General features: G+C 41.4%; 1 protein-coding gene across 5 annotated transcripts; it reads right to left on the reverse strand.

The window, feature by feature from the left end:
- Window positions 1-1027: 1027 nt before the first annotated feature.
- Window positions 1028-22222, reverse strand: setd2 (SET domain containing 2, histone lysine methyltransferase). Of its 5 annotated transcripts, none has more exons than XM_086078408.1 (22): window positions 21827-22222; window positions 16725-16746; window positions 11480-15327; window positions 11266-11397; window positions 11051-11179; window positions 10836-10959; window positions 10655-10732; window positions 10466-10563; window positions 10252-10384; window positions 9974-10108; window positions 9770-9898; window positions 8664-9683; window positions 8439-8487; window positions 8076-8358; window positions 7668-7995; window positions 7218-7532; window positions 5568-5693; window positions 4911-5047; window positions 4640-4748; window positions 3515-3589; window positions 3327-3428; window positions 1028-2162 (listed from the first exon to the last, which is right to left on the reverse strand). In XM_086078408.1, exons 1-22 carry the CDS (start codon window positions 21883-21885, stop codon window positions 2001-2003), a joined length of 7593 nt encoding a protein of 2530 aa, XP_085934534.1. In that variant the 5' UTR covers window positions 21886-22222; the 3' UTR covers window positions 1028-2000. The 5 variants fall into 5 exon arrangements, with proteins under 5 accessions (XP_085934534.1, XP_085934533.1, XP_085934532.1 ...); XM_086078407.1 differs by adding an exon at window positions 20517-20639 and having other exon boundaries at window positions 7218-7995; window positions 8076-8355; XM_086078406.1 differs by adding an exon at window positions 20517-20639 and having other exon boundaries at window positions 7218-7995.
- Window positions 22223-22324: the final 102 nt, after the last annotated feature.

A 22324-nucleotide genomic window follows, 5' to 3' on the forward strand; every position in this document is an offset into this window, starting at 1 on the left:
AGTCAGTGCCATTTTTGGTGGTGTGACGTAGAAATTCTTGTTGGAAAGTGAAATTTGCTTTCAACAAAAGAGGGCGGGAGAAGCTTTACACTAAATCAAAACCAAATCGTAACTTCCAGCTAACGTTACCAAAAATTGTTAATAGGGTAGCGCCAAATAAAGAAAAAAAAAGTAATATTGACTTCACCCCTTCCTTTCCATCTCAGTGCCGTTTCTAAAGCACGATGTGGGGAGAAAATAGGCAGTAAAAAAAAAAAGGGGGGCTAATGTCTCTAATGAAGGTCGTCACCTGGATTCCAGACTATGGCCAAACATCTGGCTGGAGACTCACAACTGCGCAACTTCCTTTCACACCACCTGCAAAAGCAATTTTTCCAGATTTCCCCATCAGGTTGCTGTTTTAAATAAACTGTACCGACACAAAATGGGGGACTAAGTCGTCCTACTAAGTAGTGAAACATAGTCAAGCTTTAAACCCATTGCGGGCTGCAGTGTCTCTAGCCCCTCTCACACTGCATATTTCCAATAGAATGCTTGCCCCTGACACAGATGACGAAGTCAACCCAGGAATTTTTCGGTCCTTAGGATCAGAGGCATAGTGGAGGTGCAACAACACTTGTGGGGGGAATTCCGAAGAAATGCCAGGCCAGTGTGTTTAAAATATCACACTTCTCCTAGCCTTTTTGTGCTGAAAGGCATTATTAAAATGCATTATTTTGTTCCTTTATTCCTGAAATTGGTTGACAGCTATAAACAAGATGGCTATATACAAGAGAGATGGTAGCGACTAGTAATTACATGGCAATCTGTCCATTTTGAAAATAAAAAGTTTTCTGTCTTAGCTTGTTTTTTTACACAGCCTATTGAAGCTGAGAATTATCCTCCTATTCACCCCCTCACACCGGATGCTGATGTCACACCACACATCCATGCTGGGTCTCAGTTCTGACGAAATCTCTCTTCCAAGGGTTCTGTGTAAAAGGCCCAGCTTTTGTTCCACTGACACACGTGAGTGAACTTCACAAGGTAAAGTCAAGGGTGTACAAAAGCAACTGTTTATTATCTTTTAAAATGTTTGTACACTCGGTATGACAATGTGCTTGCACAATACTTACAGTCGAGTAGGGTGAAAATTACTTTGTACATAAAAAAAAAAAATATTAAGAAAAAAAATGAAGTTGCTGGCATGAGCCGGCGAGGGTGAAAAGTCTTGATGTAAGGGTCGAGCTGGTCACTTGTGGCTCCTGCATACACATTTGGTAATAACATATTTACACTTGAGAACCATGAAATGATAGTCAATTTACAAATTTTCTTGTTAATTTAAACATTCCCAAAACTACTATTTAATATATCAACATTTACTGCAATAGGCTGTAATGGTTTGCAAGATATAAAGGGGGCGAATGAATAAAAAGGTTGAGTTCCTTATGTTGACATTGATAAAAACTAAAGTTTATAAGTTAAAACTGCAATGCTACACTCTTCTGCATGAATCCAGTTAGAAGAGGAAGTTAAGGGTGAGTAAGAGGAAGGGGGCGTGGCACATCAAACTCAGCAATCAAACCGTGCTCCCGGTGCCGTAACTGACGGAACGGATAAAAAGATCAAATGCATGACGAAATACGGATGACCAGACCAGCACACACTGTGGACCTGGAGTAGACAGACGCTGGAAAGCGGCTCTCAAAAGTCCTGCAGGCGTTTCGACGACTGGAAGCTTGGACCTCCACAGTTAAAAGCAGCACCAGAAAATGAAGCAGACTGTTTGTTCATTGATCCATTTTCAACAGTGGAAAGTTTCAAAGAAACCAAGTTGGCTTGTTCTTCATTCGCAGCTGTTTAAAAGCACAAAACTAAGGAACTACAACACACTCAGTCTATGGAAACTGTATGTAGCACCCGTCTGTCTGTCTCCGGGACCACTTCCGGGGTTCAACGTAGCATCATAAATAAAGCGCGATCGGAGGTCACGGGTGGGAAAAGGCAAACGTGTGCGCTCAGTAGACGTCCGTGTCCTCCTTGGGTCTGTAGACGGCGCCGAACCTCTGCATGTACTTCTTGATGTACTCCTTGGTTTTGTGCTTGACGTTCTCGTTGCAGTCCAGGTCCTCGGGGTTGGTGCACGCCTTCAGTTCCTTGTTCATGACGCCGTGGGTTAGCTGGCGTGGAAAAGGACAATGTATTAGTAGGCGGGACATGATGAGTTACAGGGCTGGGCAATTAACTCATTCACTGCCATTAACGGCTATAGACGTAAAAAATTCATTTGAACTATATTAGTTTCACATTTTTTCCCACTTTTGTTAACAATAGTATGAAAACCTAGAATTGTTTTTATTGTGCATTTATAACAGATATAAAATTTGTGATTAATCGATTAATTACAATAAAAAATATATATCGTCTGACGCCCCTAATTTTTCATAATCTTTTCTTCTTCTTTTTTTTAATTGAGGGCATCAGGCGATTACGATTTTTAATTGTAATTAATCACATGACTTCACTAGTTAACTCAAGATTAATCACAAATTTGACATCTGTTCTAAATGTTCAATAGATTTTTTCCTAGGTTTTCATACTGCTGTTAACAAGTGGAAAAAAATGTGAAACTATTAGTTTAAATTCATTTTTGACGTCTATAGCCGTCAATGGCAGTGAATGAGTTAATGACTTGCATTGATGAATTCAAGTGTACTGCTCAGGAAGATTAAAACTTAATAGATAATACAAGTTTAAAGCTATAATTGTGCCATAAAACAATTAATTAAATAAAGACCCCTAGATTTCAGTATTATCGAAATGAACCATACAGTAGGTCGCCATTTGCTTTGACTGTATATTGTGCATGCTGAGCCATGGCTCGAAACAGGCCAATTTCAGCAAGGCGAAATTATGAGAACTTGATAAAGTCATCATATTACAACATCTGTGAACCGTTTGTGAAAGAAAGAAAAATTCCTTTTTAAGTAGTGTTTATACTTCTGCATGTTCATTTACATGAGAACATGAGTCCAAACTTTTGATTGGTGATGTTCATAAAATAAAATAAAATTAAAAAAAATAAATAAAAATAATAAAATAAAAATAAAATAAAATAAAATAAAATAAAATAAAATTGTATTTGCTCCCCATCAGGAGCTATGAAATAGTAGAAATCTCCGTACAGGGCTCCAGATTGCCCCTAAATGGAGACATTTTGCTCCTGAGATTTGAGACGGTGCTTGTGATTAGCCTTCACTATGGACTCTTTATCCATGACGTTTTACAAAGCAACATTTTTTAAAGAGCTTAGCAAGCCCATTATTAAGCATGTTAAATGTTACCTTTCTTGCCAGGTGTTTGAAGTCCTCTGTATTGATGATGCGGCCAAGTTTGCAGTCAGGCTTCCGATAAGGATTTAAACATTGCACAATAAACTGGGACATCTGAGTGACATAAACACACACGCATACATGTTAAAAAGTGATACAACACATTTTAAAAAGTGAGCAAATAGGGGTATATTGCCTACCTCTTTGCGGAATGTCTCTTTACTTTTTTTAGCCAATTCACTGGAAGTGTCTGCTTCAGCTGTTTTGGTTGAGAACTGTAAAAAAAAAAAAAAAAAAGCAACCATTTAATATTTTACATGTCTTCAGGTTCATATAAGATTTCACGTGACAGCCCTTAAAAGTGTAATTTGAACTTCCTTCAGGCATTTTCTCAGCTGCAGCTGATGTTATGACGGCAGAAGAGGTTAAAAAGTAGCACAGTCGCGGCCATCTATAATTAAAATCTAGAGAGCACAACTGTGCCCCAATCAAACATGGCAGCTGGCGGCCCGAAAAATAGCCATGGAGGTCGGCCGGTGCATCAAACAGCACCTGACACAAAGCGTGGATATCCTGGCAGGATGTCCAATCGGCGTGACAACCACTAAGAAGACAAGAACAGCTGAGGCTTGGCCAAGTGTGATGATTAAAAAAAATAAAAAATAAAAACGCGTGTGCACGCACAGTGCTGGGACAGTCAAGTAGTTTATAATAGGACGCATGTGTCACAACGTCAAGTGCTGTGAAATGAAATCTGCGTGACTTTGTTGCACGTCTTCATGTAAACATGCATCTCAGTTTAGTTTCGCCCGTAAGAGAAGCGAGAGACAATGAGGGGACATTTAAAACAGCACCGCAAAATGACTTCTGGCTCGTCCAGATGCTTTTCATTATCCCCAGCGGGGATAGAAGAGAAAAAGGGCAAACAAATGAGGTGGTGGAAGACAAGAAGAGCAAATCTCATTCTGAGTTTATGACCCTGAGCCTAGGGGACATTCAGCTAAGTGGTGAACATGGTTTAGAGATCGTCTTTGTCTTGGAGAGACACAAATATGCGAGGAGAAACTCATTTAAGCGCCTGGAGATGACGTTTGTTCCCCACCATAAAACACAGCTGAAAGTAATCACTAGTGCACCATCTTAAATGGCCCCAAAGAACAAACGCTATAATCATGTTTTGCATCCAACCTCAAACTTTCTGGGAAGCGAATGAAAAAGCGAAAAAGGAAGCATCGACAAGGACGATTTTATGAACCACACAATTAAGATTACACTTTTTCTTTTTTAACGCACAGTAAACTCCCATGTGTGTTTTAAAAACTGACCTTGGAGGGATTTTCATCATAAGTGGGAGTGCCCAGGTCCATCTCAGAGTCATGGTCCACATTGGTGTCGCTACTTCCGTCCCAGGTTGGAGGATCCCACTGAGTTTGCCTAAAACAAAACAACAAAAGAGAAATGAATAATAACATTTTGAATAATAAATAACAACAAAATAATAAATAATAATAATACATAAAATAATAAATAAATAAAATAATAACAATAAAAAAATAATAACAGTTTGAAATACATACAAGACTCATGACTACTCACCTTGTCGCAATATGGTAATAGTAGATCTTTCCTTCAGGGTCCCGCGCCACTTTCCAGTTGGGAGGTAGAACGATCGTTTTGGGCTTCGGGGGAGAGGGAGGAGGCAGATCTATCACATTGTTGGGTACGATCATTTCCTGGAGGAAAGAAACAGTCAATTTTACCACCTGTAATTACAACTGCGCCTGCCATGGAAAATGAGAATCGTCAGATAATTTATCATACAATAAATATTATACTTGACCACTGTGGTTTAAAGTCTTCCATGACTGCACAAAGCACTTGGTAGTGTTAAGAAATTTAGATGTATACTACCCCCTTGTGACCAAATGCAGCATGCTGCATAGTACTGATTTTTGCTCAAATACTGTGACGCCATCTGTTAATGTCGTTTTTGTTCTTCACGTTTTAGCGACAATGGAAAAAAATTGGGAGACACATGCTTTTAGAAATTGAGAAAATAATTATGTCACTGTCCTTTGAACCTCCTTCCAAACACTCTCAAGGACACTTTACAACCAAAACAGTAGATAAGATGCCAAATATCAAAAGGTGACTTACAAAAAATACAAATAAAAAATAAAATAAAAAAAAGTCAAAAACTAGAACATGACATTTAATTTAGAACAGTATACTGAATGGAAGTGGCCTTATTACCTGCTGCACAGTTTGGGAGGTAACAATGGTGGTGACAGTGCCTCCCTGCTGCACCACCACACCCTGCTGATGGCCAGGGTACACCGTCTGACCGTGCAAGTAGCTGGCTGAGGGGTCAGAGTACGCCTGCAAAAGCACAGGAAACAAAAACTAAAGCTAGCGGTAGGACTCCATTGAGAGATTTAAATTCATTAAAGGCTTTGTAAATACGGTAAAGGGTCACGAATTAATCCCATTTTAAATTTGTAATAATAATTAACCCAATGTTATATTTTTTAATATAAATACACATTAATTAACAAATAGAGACATGATCTTTACAACAGTCTGTACGTCACCAAATGCATCTTCAGAAGTGAAGGCACTGAGAAAATTTCAGCGCTAAAATAAATGCCTTTTCCGCTGTATTTTTTTCTGTTATTAACTCATTCACTACCAGCCATTTTCCGACCACAGTTCCTCATATAATGGCAGTGAAGAGGTCCATGTTTTTAGAAGGGACAGATTTTAGTAACTCCTCATTTTACTTGCACTTAAAGCCATAGCATACTTTTCGCGATCGTTGTAGTGGCAACTTTTAAGTTGAAATCTTTCATGGCTGAATGCGTTTCTATGTGAACTAGGCACATAGGTTGGGCTTTTATTTTAGTATGAGCTTCCTAAGATATTATGATCCGTCTCTACTTTGCTCTTGGTGCTGCTTTTTGCTGTTATGTATATGCCTGCCCCTTCGCTATGGCAGAACAGGCAGAGTGGCAAGCAATAGGAAGTGATGTCTTTGACCTAGTGGTGAATACCACAACTCAAAACTGATCTTTTAGAAAATGAGGTGAGGGCCACTCTTAAGTGTGGGCACGAGCTACTTGTGATCGGAAATAGAGGCCGATCATGAGATTTTCAGCTGTTTGGTATAGAAACGTCTGGTTTTTAACATCTTCTTACCTTTAAAGCTGCACTTAGGCTACGTTCACACTGCAAGCAAATGCGACCCAGATTAAAAATTTTTGCCCAAATGCGACCTGTATCCGAGTTTTTTATGTCAGTCTGAATGGCTCAATTCCGATTTTTTCATATCCGACCTGAGTCCCTTTGATATGTGGTCCTAGATCGGATACGTATCCAAATTTTTGCAATGCGACCGCAGTCTGAACGGCCAGGTCGCATATACATACACATAAATGTTCTTGTTTTTGTACCAAAAATATATTATAAATTTCAATTATTATAAAAATATCTTTGATTAATATTTTCTTCATAATCAAGCAGCCCTACTGTAGTGCACAAAGTGAATTTAAGCAATAAAAAATGTTGATGCTATAAAAAAAATGTAATTAATTGGTTATTTGTTAGAAAGTTAAATGTATAAAGTAAAAAAATATATATCCCCATTATTTTGTTGTATTTGTCTTGTTTAATAAAACCATTGTCCCTAGAAATAACCTGCCAAAAATTGCTCTTCAAAATTACTGAATTGCTCCTCAACATCGTTGATTAGCAAAATTAGCTACTCACTGGAAAAAAGTTACGTTGAGCCTTGAGTACCTACAGTGGGGCAAAAGAGTATTTGGCCAGTTTCCCATAGATTTCTTATTGGTTTTTGGCCAAATACTTTTTTTTACCCCACTGTATGTATTATGATGACGAGCCCACCTGTATGACTGGTGTGTTGGTCTGAGGGTATGCGGTGGGGATGCTGTAGATGGTTTGACACGGCTGGCCTTGGTAGTAGATGGCTGTTTGCGTGGCACCCTGCGCCGGTGCTGCGGCGTACTGCTGAGCTGGCTGCGTCTGCACGGTCACTGCCTGCTGGGTGGTGGGGTCCCACAGAGTGGCGAAGCCTTGCTGGCCCTGGGGCGCCGTCTGGGCGGGCACGGGGACGACAGGCACGCTGGAGTCCTGGTCTGCGACGGCGGGCTGGGCATACTGCCTGGTGTCTGCAGGCGTGAGGTTGGCGGTGGTGATGTGCTGAGAGATATTAGAAACAGGAGTGGCTTGTGAAGTGGATGATGGCGACGGAAGCCCAAGCTCTGAGACAAGTCTTTGGGGTGTAGTCTGTTCATAGGTCATGTTGGGGTCAGCTGTAGGCGTGGGTAGTAGTACTTTGCCTGCGTTGGGGTTGGTGGGATCCACAAATGTCTGGAGGGGGTATCCAGGTGGGTAGGTGATGAAGCCAGATGTGGAGGCATAGGCCAAGGCAGGGTCATAGGCCATAGTTTGGATCTGCTGCTGCTGCTGTTGTTGTTGTTGTTCTTGTTGTTGTTGCTGCTGCTGCTGCTGCTGAAGCTGCTGCTGCTGCTGAAGTTGCTGTTGCTGCTTCTGGGCTTCCCGCTGAGCGACCTCCTGCTCAAACAGCTTCCTGCGTTCCTCTGTAGACAGCTTGTTGCGCTCCTTGCTGCTAACTCCCCTCGGTGTCTTTGACGGATCAAACCTGCAATGATCCACAGAACAAAAACAACACTGCTCCACATCCTAGTGAACATAAGGTCAAACAATTTCGGCAATTCTTACCGTTCCTCAGTGCGCCGGCTGCTGCGCTCATAGGAGGAGGGTGGGGATGTGGACCTGCGCCTCCGTCTCTCAGTGCTACGCGGAGTTTTGTCTCGATCACGCTCCCTGTCCCGGTCCCTTTCTCTTTCCCGTTCTCTGTCTCGATCCCTGTCCCTTTCCCAATCCCGGTCATGGTCTCTGTCCCTGTCCCTGTCCCGTTCTTTGTCACGCTCCCTTTCACGCTCGCGACTACCAGAGGTGTTGCGTGGAGTCAAAGTTGTGTCACGATCTCGATTGCGATCTGCTTTGAGACAATGCAGTTGGTACAAATCACACTTCACAAATAATTATGAAACTGATGGAAGAGTTGTCAAATTCACTTACCATTGGCTTCCTTTTCTACCTGACTCTTCTTTGGTATTCTGTACACCTCCTGAAAGACAAGCAGAAAAATTGATGACTGGCTCAAGAAAAAATTCGGCCATAAATTCAACCTACACCATTCTGCATGGAAGGCTTCAGAATGTACCGCAACACTATCAGTTTATAATCCAATGAAATTACAGACGGACTCATTTTTCTGCCTTTCAGTTTGACTCTCAAGCTTACCTTCAGATCCTTCCAGCTTTCCAATAGCTTGGCTGCCATGCTGCTAATGTCCAAAGCCCCAACTTGCGGCTCCTGACTCCGCTCACTCTCTACATCGGAAACACCTTCCTCTTCATCCTGAGAAGGCGTTTCTATCGCTGGAGCCTCTGTAGGTGCAGGTGTGCCTTCAGATGGCATACTGGCCTCTGGGGTATCAGAGCTTTGGGGAGCGACAGGGGCAGGTTCCTCCAGTTGGGCCTCAGGGCCAGCAGGAGGATTCTCAGCCGTTTCCGTCTTTGCTAACATCTGCTCTACAGGCTGTTCAGTTGGAGGCTCAGGAACATCCATTTGAACAGACTCGATCTCTGGGTGACTAACCTCAACTGTAGGCTGATCAGGCTGAGGCATTTCTTTTGCTGTCTGGATGGTTAGCTCTTCTCCGCTAGGTTTGTCAGATACCTCAAGTTCCTTCTTCGGCTCATCATTCATGTCCACTTTTACCTCACAGGGCTTCTCCTCCAACTCAACTTGGTCTTTTACCTTGTCAACATAAACTTGTTCCTGACTGTCTAAAGCCATTTCCGTCTCTTCCTGTTTCTGAATTTCAACACCTTTCTCCTCTTCTTCTGGAGTTTCTTTCACTGGATTAGCAGCCTCATTGACAGAGTCTACCTTTTGTTGTTTGTCATCAGATTCTTCTTCTTCCTCATCATCGTCCTCCTCTTCCTCCTTCCCATCAGACGCTTTGCTGGCATCTGAGAGCGCACTGTCCAGACTGTTTTCACTGATGATTTTAAGGCGGCGGTCCACAGCAGGTTTGGAGGGGTCCCTGTCAAAGTCTGGTCCCAATTTAGAGGAGGAACCATCAGGGGTGTTGAGTGGCGTCTGAGCACGAGAAGTGTTCTCGCTGGAGTAACCGTCCATCTCAGTGGGCTGAGGGAGTGCTTTTGTTTGGGCCCATCGCTGTATGAAGGTCAAGACTTTACTCTCTTCCAACATGTTCTTAGTGGAGATGGGTAGCACAGCCAAGGTCTTCATAATCTGGAGACAAATGGATTGTACATTTTTATGTCAAAAAAAATAATTACCAAACAAATGAATGTATGGCAAGACTACAACTATTTCACCTCGGATTGTAGTTTGATGTTATTGGCACAGTTGCCCTTGGCTTCAGAAATCTCAACCATAAATATCCAAAGCAAAGACAAGCCGTGATGATCTAAGAACTGCTTCAAACATGACGGATTCTGTGTATCCTGCATGGCACAAACACACGATTATGTAAAGCAATTTGCACCTTGTACATTAACATTGTTTTAGCGTTGATTTACGTGTATGAGCTTGAGACAGGTGAGCTTCTGCTCCATGTTTTCCACGCGGACCATAAGCCTGCACAGGGACACAACTTGTTTGCCATCATAGAGCCCTTCGCCATTCTCTAGTAAGGCCTCTAGTTCCTCGTCAACCTAAAGAACAACATGGATGATAACTGGTAAGTGAAAATCCTTTTATATTTGTCCAAATTACCTCAAACATTGTATGTCATCACACAAACCAAAATTATTACACATAAGCAATTTGAGCCGCTTCCAAAAGTAAATGAACTGACTGTGGTGAGAGCATTCTTTCGAGTCCGATCTTTCTTCATCTTCCCTCCAGCCGCACGGACGCTGACTCTGTTCTCCCCTCCCAAGAAGCCTCTGCAACTGGGAGCTCCACAGAAGCACTTCTGGGCTTCTTTCCTAAAACAGAGGAAAATTAAAGCATTAGTTAAATTTAAATATATTGCTTTGATTTTGCATATGAATAAATAAAGGATATACCCGTATCTCTGAAACTGATAATCAAATGTCAGCTCAGTTCCTGTACTGACTGCCTTGGTGGTGAAGAACCCGACTCTAAGCTGGCCATTGACCGTCCACTGAAATGAGATGAAAATCAATAATCAGTGAATGAGCATGTTAACTGAACAACAGTATTATTAAATAAACTACTTCCTTTAGCTGACATACCTTTTGGGTCTCACAGTTAGGCTCGCAGCTATGGTTCATAAACCGAGAGCAATTACCCTTCAGTGTTGCATCAATGATCTGGAGAAGACATATTGCGCCATCAATCATTTCTGATTGCCACTAAATCAAGTAATCGGATGGTATGATAAATATTAATGTGCTCTGAATGTATTTTACTTACCTCGTTATTCTTTAGAGCCATGAAATAGTAGTGGATGTTTTTGTTTCGTGCGTATTCTTTTACTCTTGCTTTGAACTCTTTGTGGTCCAACACTTCCCCACAGTATTCTAGCACAAAGGTATTTCTGTGATAGAATCAAAACACATGTACGTAAAGATAACAGTGACATTCCACAGTGCAGATGACACCGCTATCCGTGCAGATTAAATCCTTACGAAGGCAAGTCCTTAGCTGCACGGAGACCCCAGCCCTTGTCTTCGGTGAGGATGACTTCAAAGTCTGCATGCTGCTTCATTTGAAAGCGTCGATTTGAGCAGTAGTGTCCATTTAGGCACCGTGAGGAGCTAAGGTTAAAATATATATATATAATATAACATTTTTATTTATCTGTAGAGCTTTCATTATGCTTTCTTTGTATATTTTAACTCACCATTCAATCATCAGCAGCCGATTTAAACAATCATCCCCGCACGCCATCATTCCCCTTAAACGGTCCTGTTTGGGCAGCACTGGGCACTCACACTGCATCCTCTTGATATCGCGATGAGATTTGCTCTTCTTTCTACAAACATTCAACAACTACATTCAAAAACTTTCAATGTCTAAAACTGTCTGATCATTTGAATTAGTTGACAGAATCTTACCGCTCAGTTAGGTACAGATTCTCTTCAATCAGGTCAAAATAAGGGGGCATCTTCTTTGTCTTGGAAAACTCTTTCCATCGATTACCATCTTGAAAGTGCTGGAGAGTAAGTGATGGATGGACCACCTCAACTTTGACTTGAGTTTCTTTAACATTCACAGTTTCTCCTTGACGCTCCTTCTTGGCAGCAGGTCCAGCTTCAGCCTCATTGTCCGAATCAGACTCGATCTCTGGCCGTCTTTTCTTGGGAGGACCTCTGCTTCTGTGGGTCTTGAAGCTGTCCTCTCTCGGGGGGTCAGGCACGGTAGACCACTTGCTGTTGCTGCTTATTTCGTGACCTTGTACAAAACCAGACACCCCCGGAGGTCCAATGAGCTCGACAGTCTCTTTGCTTTGATTGGATGGTTTAGCCCGGCAATAATCGTCATGGTCATTAGTGAGTGAGTCCGGGTGGATTTCACTTGCAAGGTCCTGATAAGGCTGGAGGTAGGGAGTTTTGCTTGTCTGCATGTCTGAGGTTTGGTGGTTCCAGGAGACACTGTTGTTTCCATGTTGCTGTACACTATGAAAGGTCTCTGAAAGTTTAGATTTGGGTAACAATGGACCATGACTACTGTCCGGCTGTTGATATGTACTACTGGGTTGCTCTGGCTGTGTAAAACTCCAGCTTGGGTTGAATCCACCTCCATCATTGACATTGTCAACACAGGTAGAATGTTGGTAATGTGCGAGCATTAGTGCACCTCTGTTGTTAACATAATGCTGGCCTTGCAGTTGGTTATAATGTCCAGAACCGTCAACGCTGTGCGTTAAATTAGTGATACCTTGGTGGACATTGGTAGGACAAGTCACAAAAGGCTGAGACACACCAGCAGCGCTGGATCCCTCTATGTGACTTGTGCTGTCAATCATATTACTCTGGGATTGACAAAGAGCACCAGTGTGGTACGAAACACCCTCTAGTCTTTGTTGAGAGCTGACTTGATATTGGCCTTCATGACTATTGACATTGGTCACGTCAATAGTAAAGAGGGATTCTGAAATAACTGGACTGCACGAGGAAGGTCCAGTGTCATGCGATTCACATGTTACGGTAGAATTCTTTGGCACAACCACGACAGAGTGTAATCGTTTTACTGCCTCATCGCAATCAGAGTCATAATCAGAATTGTCACTATCGCTTGCCTCGCTCAGTCCTTCTCCGAATTCCAGACTGGTAGTATTGATTTCATTCTTGTGGGTATTATCTTCAGATTTCTCTTCAACATTACCATTCCAGCTCTCCATCTTTGACGCACTGTTGACCTGTGTTGCATCATTGTTGCGCAGAGGCTGTTCCAAGTTTGTTTGAGTATGGTCAATGCCAGTGAGACCCTGTGAAGACTCCCCATGGTCATTACTACCTGCTTGCTTTGGGCTTTCAATCTCCTGCCTAGGTATGGAATGTATTTCAATTTCCTGCGTGTTTTGTATAATTTGTATCTGACTTTGATTTATAGAAAACTCAATTTTTTTCACACAGACCATCTTTTTAGGTTGTTCAGCACAAAGTGTCTGCTGTGAATCTTCACTCTCGGGACTTTTCTGCCCAACAATATCCCACCGGGACTTTTTAGTAGGACTGCTCTGTTTAGCATCGTCTATGTTTTGATCAGATGTCATCGGATTCTCAGTTTTACTTGGTTGCTCTGATTGCAGTGGTGCATTTGTTTGCGCTTGGTCAGTGGCAGCCGCAAAATTACACAGCTCATCTTGTGCTTTACAGGTCTGAGGATCATGTGAGGCAGGTACATTAACTACATTAGAAATAGGCGTTGGCCCTTGTAGAAGAGAGTCAACATCTTTCATGTCCATGCTGCACACTACACCATCACTACTATTGAATAAACTTTCAGCAGCTGCATTTGAAGTCACATATGGTATATTTTGAGGCGAAAGACTGTCCTTCACATTGTTTACTTTTTCAAGGGTGTCATTTACATGCAGCATGCTTTCGTTTGAGCTTATAGCTGGTGCTATTTCTTTCTCCACTTCCAGATTTGAGTTTGGTCCATCTAATCTGTTACAATGTGTCTCTGTTAACTTGCTATCCTGTTGCTCATCTCGAGTTGTCTCTTGAGTACAACTGACATTGTCTTTTTCTTTTTCACCTAGCAAACATGATTCTATGGTAGCTTCATGTTTTGGTTCGTCACTGGGGCTTTGAAATGTGTCTTCTGATTGTCTACCATGTTCACTGGTTTCCTCTGAAGATCTGGAGCAGGCGGTCTGTTTAGAGTCGAGCTGGCTAATTTTCTCTTCTTTACATGTCTCCTCTAAAACAGAGCCTGCCTGTGATTTTGTCCTTTGATCAGACTCTGTGTCACTAGGCCCGCTTTTCCGGCGATTTTCACGTTCATGTTTTTCACTATCCACATTAGTGGAAGAGTTTGATTTTCTGTTAGCCTCTACTGTATGATGGGTGCTAGTTTTATGATGCCTTGCTTCTACACCTGGAGAGCATTTGCGCTGGTGGTCAGATTCTGACAGTCGCTTTGAAGGAGTCCTTTCTGACGTTGAAGATGAGGTTTGATTTCTTTTAGCTGAGTCTGACGAATGTGGCAAATCGCTAGATTTAGATGCTTTGTCAGATTTTGAGTAGGGAGAGGACTTTGAATAGGTGGAAGATCTACTGGAGTCACTTGTCCTTGTCCTCGTTTTGCGATGGTCATCTTCAGAGTCCGAACTGTCCCGAGTTCTGTTGTTGTGAGAACGAGATCGTCGTCTATCTCTTCGCGGAGAACTCCTGTACGATCTGCGATCAGAGTCGTGATAATAAGACCTTTCCGAGCGGGACCCTCTATCGCCTCTTGATCTGTCTGATCTTGTGTGAGATGAACTGGTACGAGAGCCTCTAGATTTAGACCTTGATCGGGATCTTCTACGATCTTTGTCTGATCGCAGTGACCGCGATGTGTACCTAGAATCACGGTCTGATTTTGTATAACTAGATGATCTTTCATGATTCTCGGATCGCTTTGATGAGCTTTGCTCCTTTTCTTCCCCTTGTGAGCGAGAGGAAGACTTTTTTGTTACTGCTTTGCTACTACTTTCCAAATTTGTTTTACTTTTGGAGTCAACTGATTTGCGTCTGGAAGACATCGAGACCGGATCTTCAGTCTCTCTTGTCAGTTTGTCAGTTTGTGACCTGGTTTTCCTTTTGTATAAGTTTTTATCCTGCTCATTACTGGAATTCTCTTCCTCTTTTCCTGAGGATGCAGCAGGTTTGAGACTTGATAATGTCCGACTTTCAGAGGAATGACGTTGAGAATCCTCAGAGGCGCAGACACTTACAGGGTTCTGATGCTCCAAAATTGGAAATTTGATTTCGCTGTTACTTGCCGGTTTCTGCAAAACAGAGGTGGGTGTATCCTCCCGATGAAAAGATGTTAGTTTTTCTCTAGTCACAGACACACTGAGTATTTGCTTCTTGAAATGCATCTTCGCCAAGTCCATTTTCAATTTAGCAGCAAAGCTTGGAACGGGGGAAGATGTCTGTTCCATTGAAATTGGCACTGCACAGGTCTGATTTTGTTCATTTGTACTGTCATTAGCCCTTCCTTTGTCATTTGTGGGCTGTGACGAGGCAGTGTGAGATTCAGTGTCAGACTTTTCAGGGCTGGAAGGGATAACAAAAATGCTGTGCAGTGGCTTCTTGGTCTGCGAGAAGCTGAAGGACACTTTCTGACGACTCTGATCCTCAAGGTTGACCTTCATCTTGGTCCCTTTAGGCAAGAGATGGTTGGATAGCATGACTCTAGGTGATAGACTTTTGATGAGAGCTGCCTTAGAAAGGCCCTCCACCTTTACCTACAATCGAAAGAGACATAGAAGCTATGAGTGTTTGAATCCATTCTTCATACTAGACAATAAAAAGTTGCACTGATGCGGATTTCTCAACGTTTGCTTGTCTATGACAGTCATTCTCAACTGGGGGGGTCGGGAGTCAGGACCCAAAAGTGCGTCATTTTGGGTGTATTGTAGATCAGCAGAATTATCAGTCTCTGGATTATGCCCAGGGTTTAGAATTTTGTCGATGGAATTATCGAAAGAATAATTGATTTTAAAAATATTCGATAATGACAGCCCTGGTTTTCACACAGAGCATTCAATATTGGATAAGCATAATATATGTTACTCACTTATGTTACTCTGTTAACAAATATAATGCAGCTCAGTCTTTGGGTAGTGGACATCATGCAGGCAATAACCCTCTTAAAACCCAATTATTGGCAATATTCGGGTTTTGAAAGGCTATGTAAACACGCGCAATAACCAGAATATGCTCTTATTTGGGTTTTTAAAAACCTGAATAAGACGCCTGAGTTAGGCCTTTCATAACCGGAATACTGGTTTATATAAACGCAATCAGAATACCTCGAATGAACGGGGCATTGATTTTCGTTGTGCTAATGCTCACAACCTCTTCTTCGTCTCCTTTTCTTCTTCTTCGCTTATTTGTAGTCGGAAGGAATCTTGGTCTTTGTAGTAACAACTTGTATGCGCAGCGGCGTCTCACTTGCCACACGGGCCATGCTTTAATACATAGATTTTTCCGCGGCGTTTTCACGTTATATTGTGTCTCTATGGCAAAAATGCCAGTTTGTGACGCGTTAACTATTCATGTGAGAGACTCGTAATGCTTAAACAATGTTTATCTCCAGCTTGCAGTGTTCAACAATACACGTCCGTGTAGGAACATTAGATGACACACACATAGTTTTGCTTTATCCAAACGAGTAAGTCTATGTTTCTGGCGTGTACCGACAAGAACCACAATTCTGGAGCGAGTAGGAAACCGACTACTTTATTTAGCGTGGTGAGTGACATGAATATAATGTATTTTATTGACCGTTTAAAGTTAGAAGCGGAAATTATGTCTATTTCTGCCATGACGTCGTCCGTGCTTCGTCCCCTTACATCGGGTTATTCCTAACGGCATGTATACGGGGGTAACTCTGTCAACTTGCACATGTAAACGTAAATGTTATTCCGATTGTCCAGAAACCCGAATTCTGACCATAACCCAAATATTGCCTGCATGTAAACGTAGTCATTGCCAGCAATACGCATTCAAACAAATTTGAAACTGCATATTTAACATACTGTACATGCATTTTTAGAGGATTATTATTTTTTTGCTTCTATAAAATGGGTCGTGACTTAAGTAAAATGTGGGTCCCAAAAAATTCATCAAATGTACTTACCGATGCACCACTTCCTTCGTCTCTGAGATACATGGGAAGAGCATGGAGACATAAACAAAAACAGAGAACATTTATGAGTACACTGTATAATATATAATAAAAGTTTTCCACCAATATTTTGCATTTTATACACATTTTTGAATCAGCTGTTATGTCTTAATTCGGCAATCCAATCAATCATGTTATTGATCGGACCCGAGGCTTAAAATATTACAGCCGCAATGTTTGCCCACTAATAGATTTTGCCATTGTATGTACAGTGAAAGTATTTGATCTCTCCCCTTATCCTGGGTTCCTTTTTGACCTCCTGGATGAGTCGTTGCAGTGCTCTTGGGGTAATTTTTGTAGGCCGGCTGTTCACTACTATGTTTTTTCATTTGCGGAAAAAAGGCTCTCACCATAGTATGCTTAATCCTAAAAGCTTTTGTAATGGTTATGTAACCCTTTTCAAGCTGAAAGATGTCTTGAATTTCTTTGGATCGTGAAAATTTTCCGGACTTTTTGTTGTTGTTGATATTTTGTCTGACTTCATTTTGTGAGACTTACTCTATTTATGAACAAATCCGGAGGTAGTCAGGCTTGGATGTGGTCTGTCAAAATAAACTGAGCTTTCCAAAAATGTGATAAGCCAGTAGCCACAGTTGATTCATTATTTTACAAGCGGGGCAAGCACTTTTTCACACAGGGTCAGGTAGTTTTGAATATTTTTTTTCTTCACTTAATAAAATTGTCATTTAAAAACTAAATTTCGTGTTTACTTGGGTTATTTTATATTTGTCTAATATTTACATTTGTTTGATGATATCTAACATTAAAGTGGGGAAACTGTAAAAAAAAAAAAAACTGAGAAGAGGGAAATACTCTTTCACAGCAACTTTATTTTGCTACGCTGAGATTACGCCAATGTACTCCTTGAATATGTCTGTAAACAAATACCACCGTTTTCCTTTCCTACAGTACCTCAAATAAGATTAATGAATGAAATGAATGGCCAAAGTAATAGTATTATTTAAATTTGAGAATTGATCTGAGTGGTATCTGAGACATTGACAGTCTTAAACTACAAGATAAGCTCACTTACTTGCTCAACAGTAATGGCAGTGCATACTACGAGGATAGTGGCGAGCCCAAGATTGTATGGAATGTGTATTACTTACTAAGTTCAGAAAGCTCTAACGGAGGCAGGATATAGAAATCTAAACAATGCATACCCACGATCTATTTTGATGCAAAGCACACCCTCCTGACTTTTTACAGAGTATTGTGTAATATAAAAGTGTGTGATATATCCTACAGTGATAAATTCATCTTCTCTTCTTTATGTCTAAATGCAATGGGTGGTGTGCAAAGCGAGCGATATCGTAACATGGACTTACATATGAAAGTCAGTGTATTGTAAAGGCTTACTGTTTATCTGTATTTGTCACGTCCTGTTCTTGGCCAAACAGAGTGATCAAATGTCAAGGCAAGCCGACGCTGATTTGACATGTTGAATCTGCCGAAAACGCCCCCGAGATACCCAACAGGGCCCGACGCTACGACGGTGATTTTATGCATTAATCAGATGGCGCATACTGACGCCTAGACGCTTTCTGACGTCAGATTGGTGTATCAAGGCCTTTAAAAGACAAAGATGAATAATGAAAAGTATAACAGTTGATGTAAATATGGTTCAGAGAGAAAAAAAAAACTGGTGTTGTATCTGTTGAGATGTAGCACTATTATAAAGACTTTGAAAACCCAACCTTGAACAGCGTTGATAACGCCTGACAAAACATCAAAGAGATGTCTGTGTGTGTAAAAAGACAATGCAATTCATTAGCTTGTTTCTTTCACTCTCATTTGGCTGATAAAAGTGCAAGAGTGTTTTCCTTAGGGCAGGCTCAGTAAGTGTGTTTTGGTATCTGGGTCATTTGATCCTTTAGGATTTTTCCCAAATTGCTAATACAGCATTCAAGACAAATTTGCAGAAAAGCAGCTACAAGAAAAAGCCTACACGCACACTATTCAAAGGCTAAACTTACGTAACCTAGACGCTGACCCGACTGACCCTTATTGCCAACATTATATGCGCTCATTACATATATGACATGGCACCGGGGTACAACAATCTTACAAGATGACGTTTTGACCAGCGATTTAGGCGACACTTATTCCAAAAGAACAAGCAGCCTCATCAACGTGTGCGATGATGATGCATCACAAGTTGCTTGGTCGGAGTAAACAGACTCACAATCAAAGCAGTAAAACTCCAGCAGCACCACCATACATGTTGTCAAAGTTATCAAGTTAAAGTACACGTCTTATTGCTTTTATATTTTACTATTAATTGTTGCTAACTTTTTGATAATAGAGAATGTTTGTTAACCTGAGCTGAGGCACATTTGAAATGTGACACATGCTCTTTTTTCAGGGATGTTCGAAACCACTTAATTCTTGAGTAGTTACAGACACGATACCACTAGTATCTTTGAAAGGACGAAAGAGAAAAACAAGAAAAACAATGACAGATACTTTTAAAGGAAGACCTATGTATCCCAATATAGCATTATTCCTTAAAATTGCATGCCATTTATGGCAATTTTCTATTATCTTTTTTCCATTTGTTCATAAAACATACATATATACAAAATAGATCATATATACACACTAGTGTTGTTCCGATACCGATATCGGCAGAGGCCCCGATACTGCAATAAAACAGTGGTATCGGTGAGTACTGACAGGTAACATGCCGATACCATTAATTCTGACGCTAATTAATTCTGACGCTAATATAGGACTTTGGATGCAGCATCTTGTGTCTTGCTCATGCACGACATTCACTGATGTGTTCACTGCATGCCGAGCTAAGATATCCTATTGGCCCTTGAATGCTCTGAACCAATGGCAGGGCAGCTTTTTCATGTTGAGAAAAAAAAACGTAGGTATCGGTATGGTATCGGCATCGGCCGATACGGCAAAGCTGGGTATCAGAATCGGTACCGGGGGCCAAAAAACTGTATCGGAACAACATTAATATATATATAATACACAATTTGTATCGAGCATACAATAAAATGATTAAATTAAGTTAAATAAATACATTTTATTGGGCATCTGTCAGACATGAGCACCATACATTCCTGATCCTAAAACGTCCACGAGAGCGCGGCCATGTCGGGAGTACAGATACCGTGAAATAAGGCCTTGCCCATTCCTACTAGAGTTTATTTCTTCCATTCATTTCAAGGGGAAAATACAAATCTCTCCAAATCAGAGGTCAACACAAAAGTATCCTAGAGCAGATTCAACTGGATCCACTATGCACTCATAAAAATGAATTCACCGAATGTCTGCAATTGTAAGAAATTGCACATTGGCATAAGTAGCGAACAGCTCTCAAAAGAACTGAGCATCTATAAGACATTTAACACTGGGCGATTTACTAGTCCTCTCCACCAAAACATTCCCAAACATAAAAATTAAGATAATATATTCCTAAATTATAGCAGTTACTCTTTTGGAAGAGTTGTAGAAACTTCATTTGGATACATGGACGCCATGTGGTGTCTCATTTAAAAGAAAGGTCACTGTAGATCATAACACCTCTAGGTGACCTTCAGCAAAATGGTCACGATTTAATCCTATTTGTGTATTATTACTGGATCAATATCAAATTGAGTCACAACCTAAAGAATCGAGATTGAATCATGAGGTTCTTAACAATACCCTGTCCTAGTCACGTCCACGTGTTTTCCAATCCAAAACAACTCATACACAGTGAATTCTGTGTTGTCGGCCATCTAATACCTGATTTCTGACTTGAGCCGAGTGTCCATTGAGAAACTCGTCTAGGATTAGTGGGCCTGAAGACGTTGCTTGGCCAAGAATAATCCAAATCAGAGAAACGAACCCTCCAAAGTGACGCCACACCTGGCAAAAAGAAAGATAGGTTTGCAATGAACTGTGGTGTGTGTCCAGAATAGCTCAAAAATAAGTCCAATAAGCGTTTTGCCTATAGTGTTAGCAAGTTATGCATGTCGAGAGAGCACATGCTGTGTTGACCGTTATGTTGGCTAACTTCCACTGAAACCTACTCCCAAGATTGTTATCAATTACTGCAAAGACCAAAGCCGTTGCACACTTCCATGCAGATTTATGTTTGCTCGGCTTTATTCAGTGTGAATCTGGTTTTGCATCACAACAAAAAATAAATAAATAAGCAAGATTTGTCCAAAGATTGAATCCGAAAGATGACAAATAGGGTCAAGATTACTGTTGGTAAAGCTGAGGAACTGCCTCCAGAATGTAAAAAGTAATGTTACATAACTCGTTGTTGTTAACATACAAAAATAACATGTTGTTAAATAAACAGCGGCTGTTTGCAACGAGCAAGGAGGCACAACATGGCCCTTGCGGGAAGCTTTGGTGCAGCCCCAACATGGCCTTTTAAAAGTCAGTTCCTGTCCATTTTCGAAACGAGTGCGCAATGTACAACAGGGCAATTCATTCAATTCCACATGATTCCGCTGTGACTGTTGTACGTTAAATATAAAGTGTGATTATACTTAATAGGCAACCAGGCGCATTATTACCATACCAGTTACGTTTTGATGTTAATTATACACACACAATGTCCAAACCAAGCTAACTTGGGTAAGCTAACATTGCCAGCGACGTGGTTAATTCGCTTGTTTTAAGTTCAAATGTGCCCAATAAGTCTACACGTTATGCTTGAAAAGGCAATCTGTGTGTTTGCGTTTGGCTTGGCCGAAGAAGGGAACAATCGATTGTCTGTCTGTGCCTAGAAGGCTAATCTTGGGCGAGCATTAGCGGCTAAATAGGTTACATGTTACTAGCAGCGTTTGGGCTAACGGGACCGTTTCCAGAGCTTGTTCTTCATCTCGCTTGATTTTCAAGCATTATTTGGGGAATAGTTTGCAGAATCTTGTTATGATGGTTTGATGAATAAACGTACATCCTCGTTTCATTAAACCGTCCATCCGGCATCACCACACATGCTAGCAGGGGGGAGGTTTTATCTTAGCTTACTTGCGTGTATGGTTCGTTTGAATCTATACAACGTAAGTAAACATACGTATATTTTATGGGTTACTCACTTTAGAAAGTGTTTAAGGTGAAGAGACTCTTCCATCTTCGAAATTCCCAAGACGAACATCAAGCCCCAACGCGTGCCGACGTCAAATCCGTCCGGGGTTGTCGGAGGTGATGGTCGGCTGAGGCTTCGGCTGCTGCTGAGTGGCTCCGCTGCGCCTCAGTGAATGTTGTGCTACCCAGCTAGCATTAGCTCACACTGAGCCAACACTTTTGAGTAGAGTACCAGTAGTACCTACCACCCAATGTAATTGTGTCCACAATGATAACAAGCCCTTCCACGATATGCCTCCCTCGACCTACCCGACGCTTCGGCCCACTTGAAACAAACGAGGCAGGACGAGAAACATGTCGCCGTTTACATTTTCCTTTGCAGCATTTGGTGTGTCTTGTTGCGACGACGTCACATGGTGCACGGACACAGCTGGCCTGGCCTGGCTTGGCGTCAACACTCAACAGTAAAACACTCAACACCGGCCGCCTTCGTCATTGAGTGTTGGGGA

Source organism: Leptonotus elevatus, chromosome 6 (assembly GCF_054856555.1).
Source record: "Leptonotus elevatus isolate MCC_2025b chromosome 6, RoL_Lele_1.0, whole genome shotgun sequence".
In the NCBI taxonomy this organism is placed as follows: domain Eukaryota; kingdom Metazoa; phylum Chordata; class Actinopteri; order Syngnathiformes; family Syngnathidae; genus Leptonotus; species Leptonotus elevatus.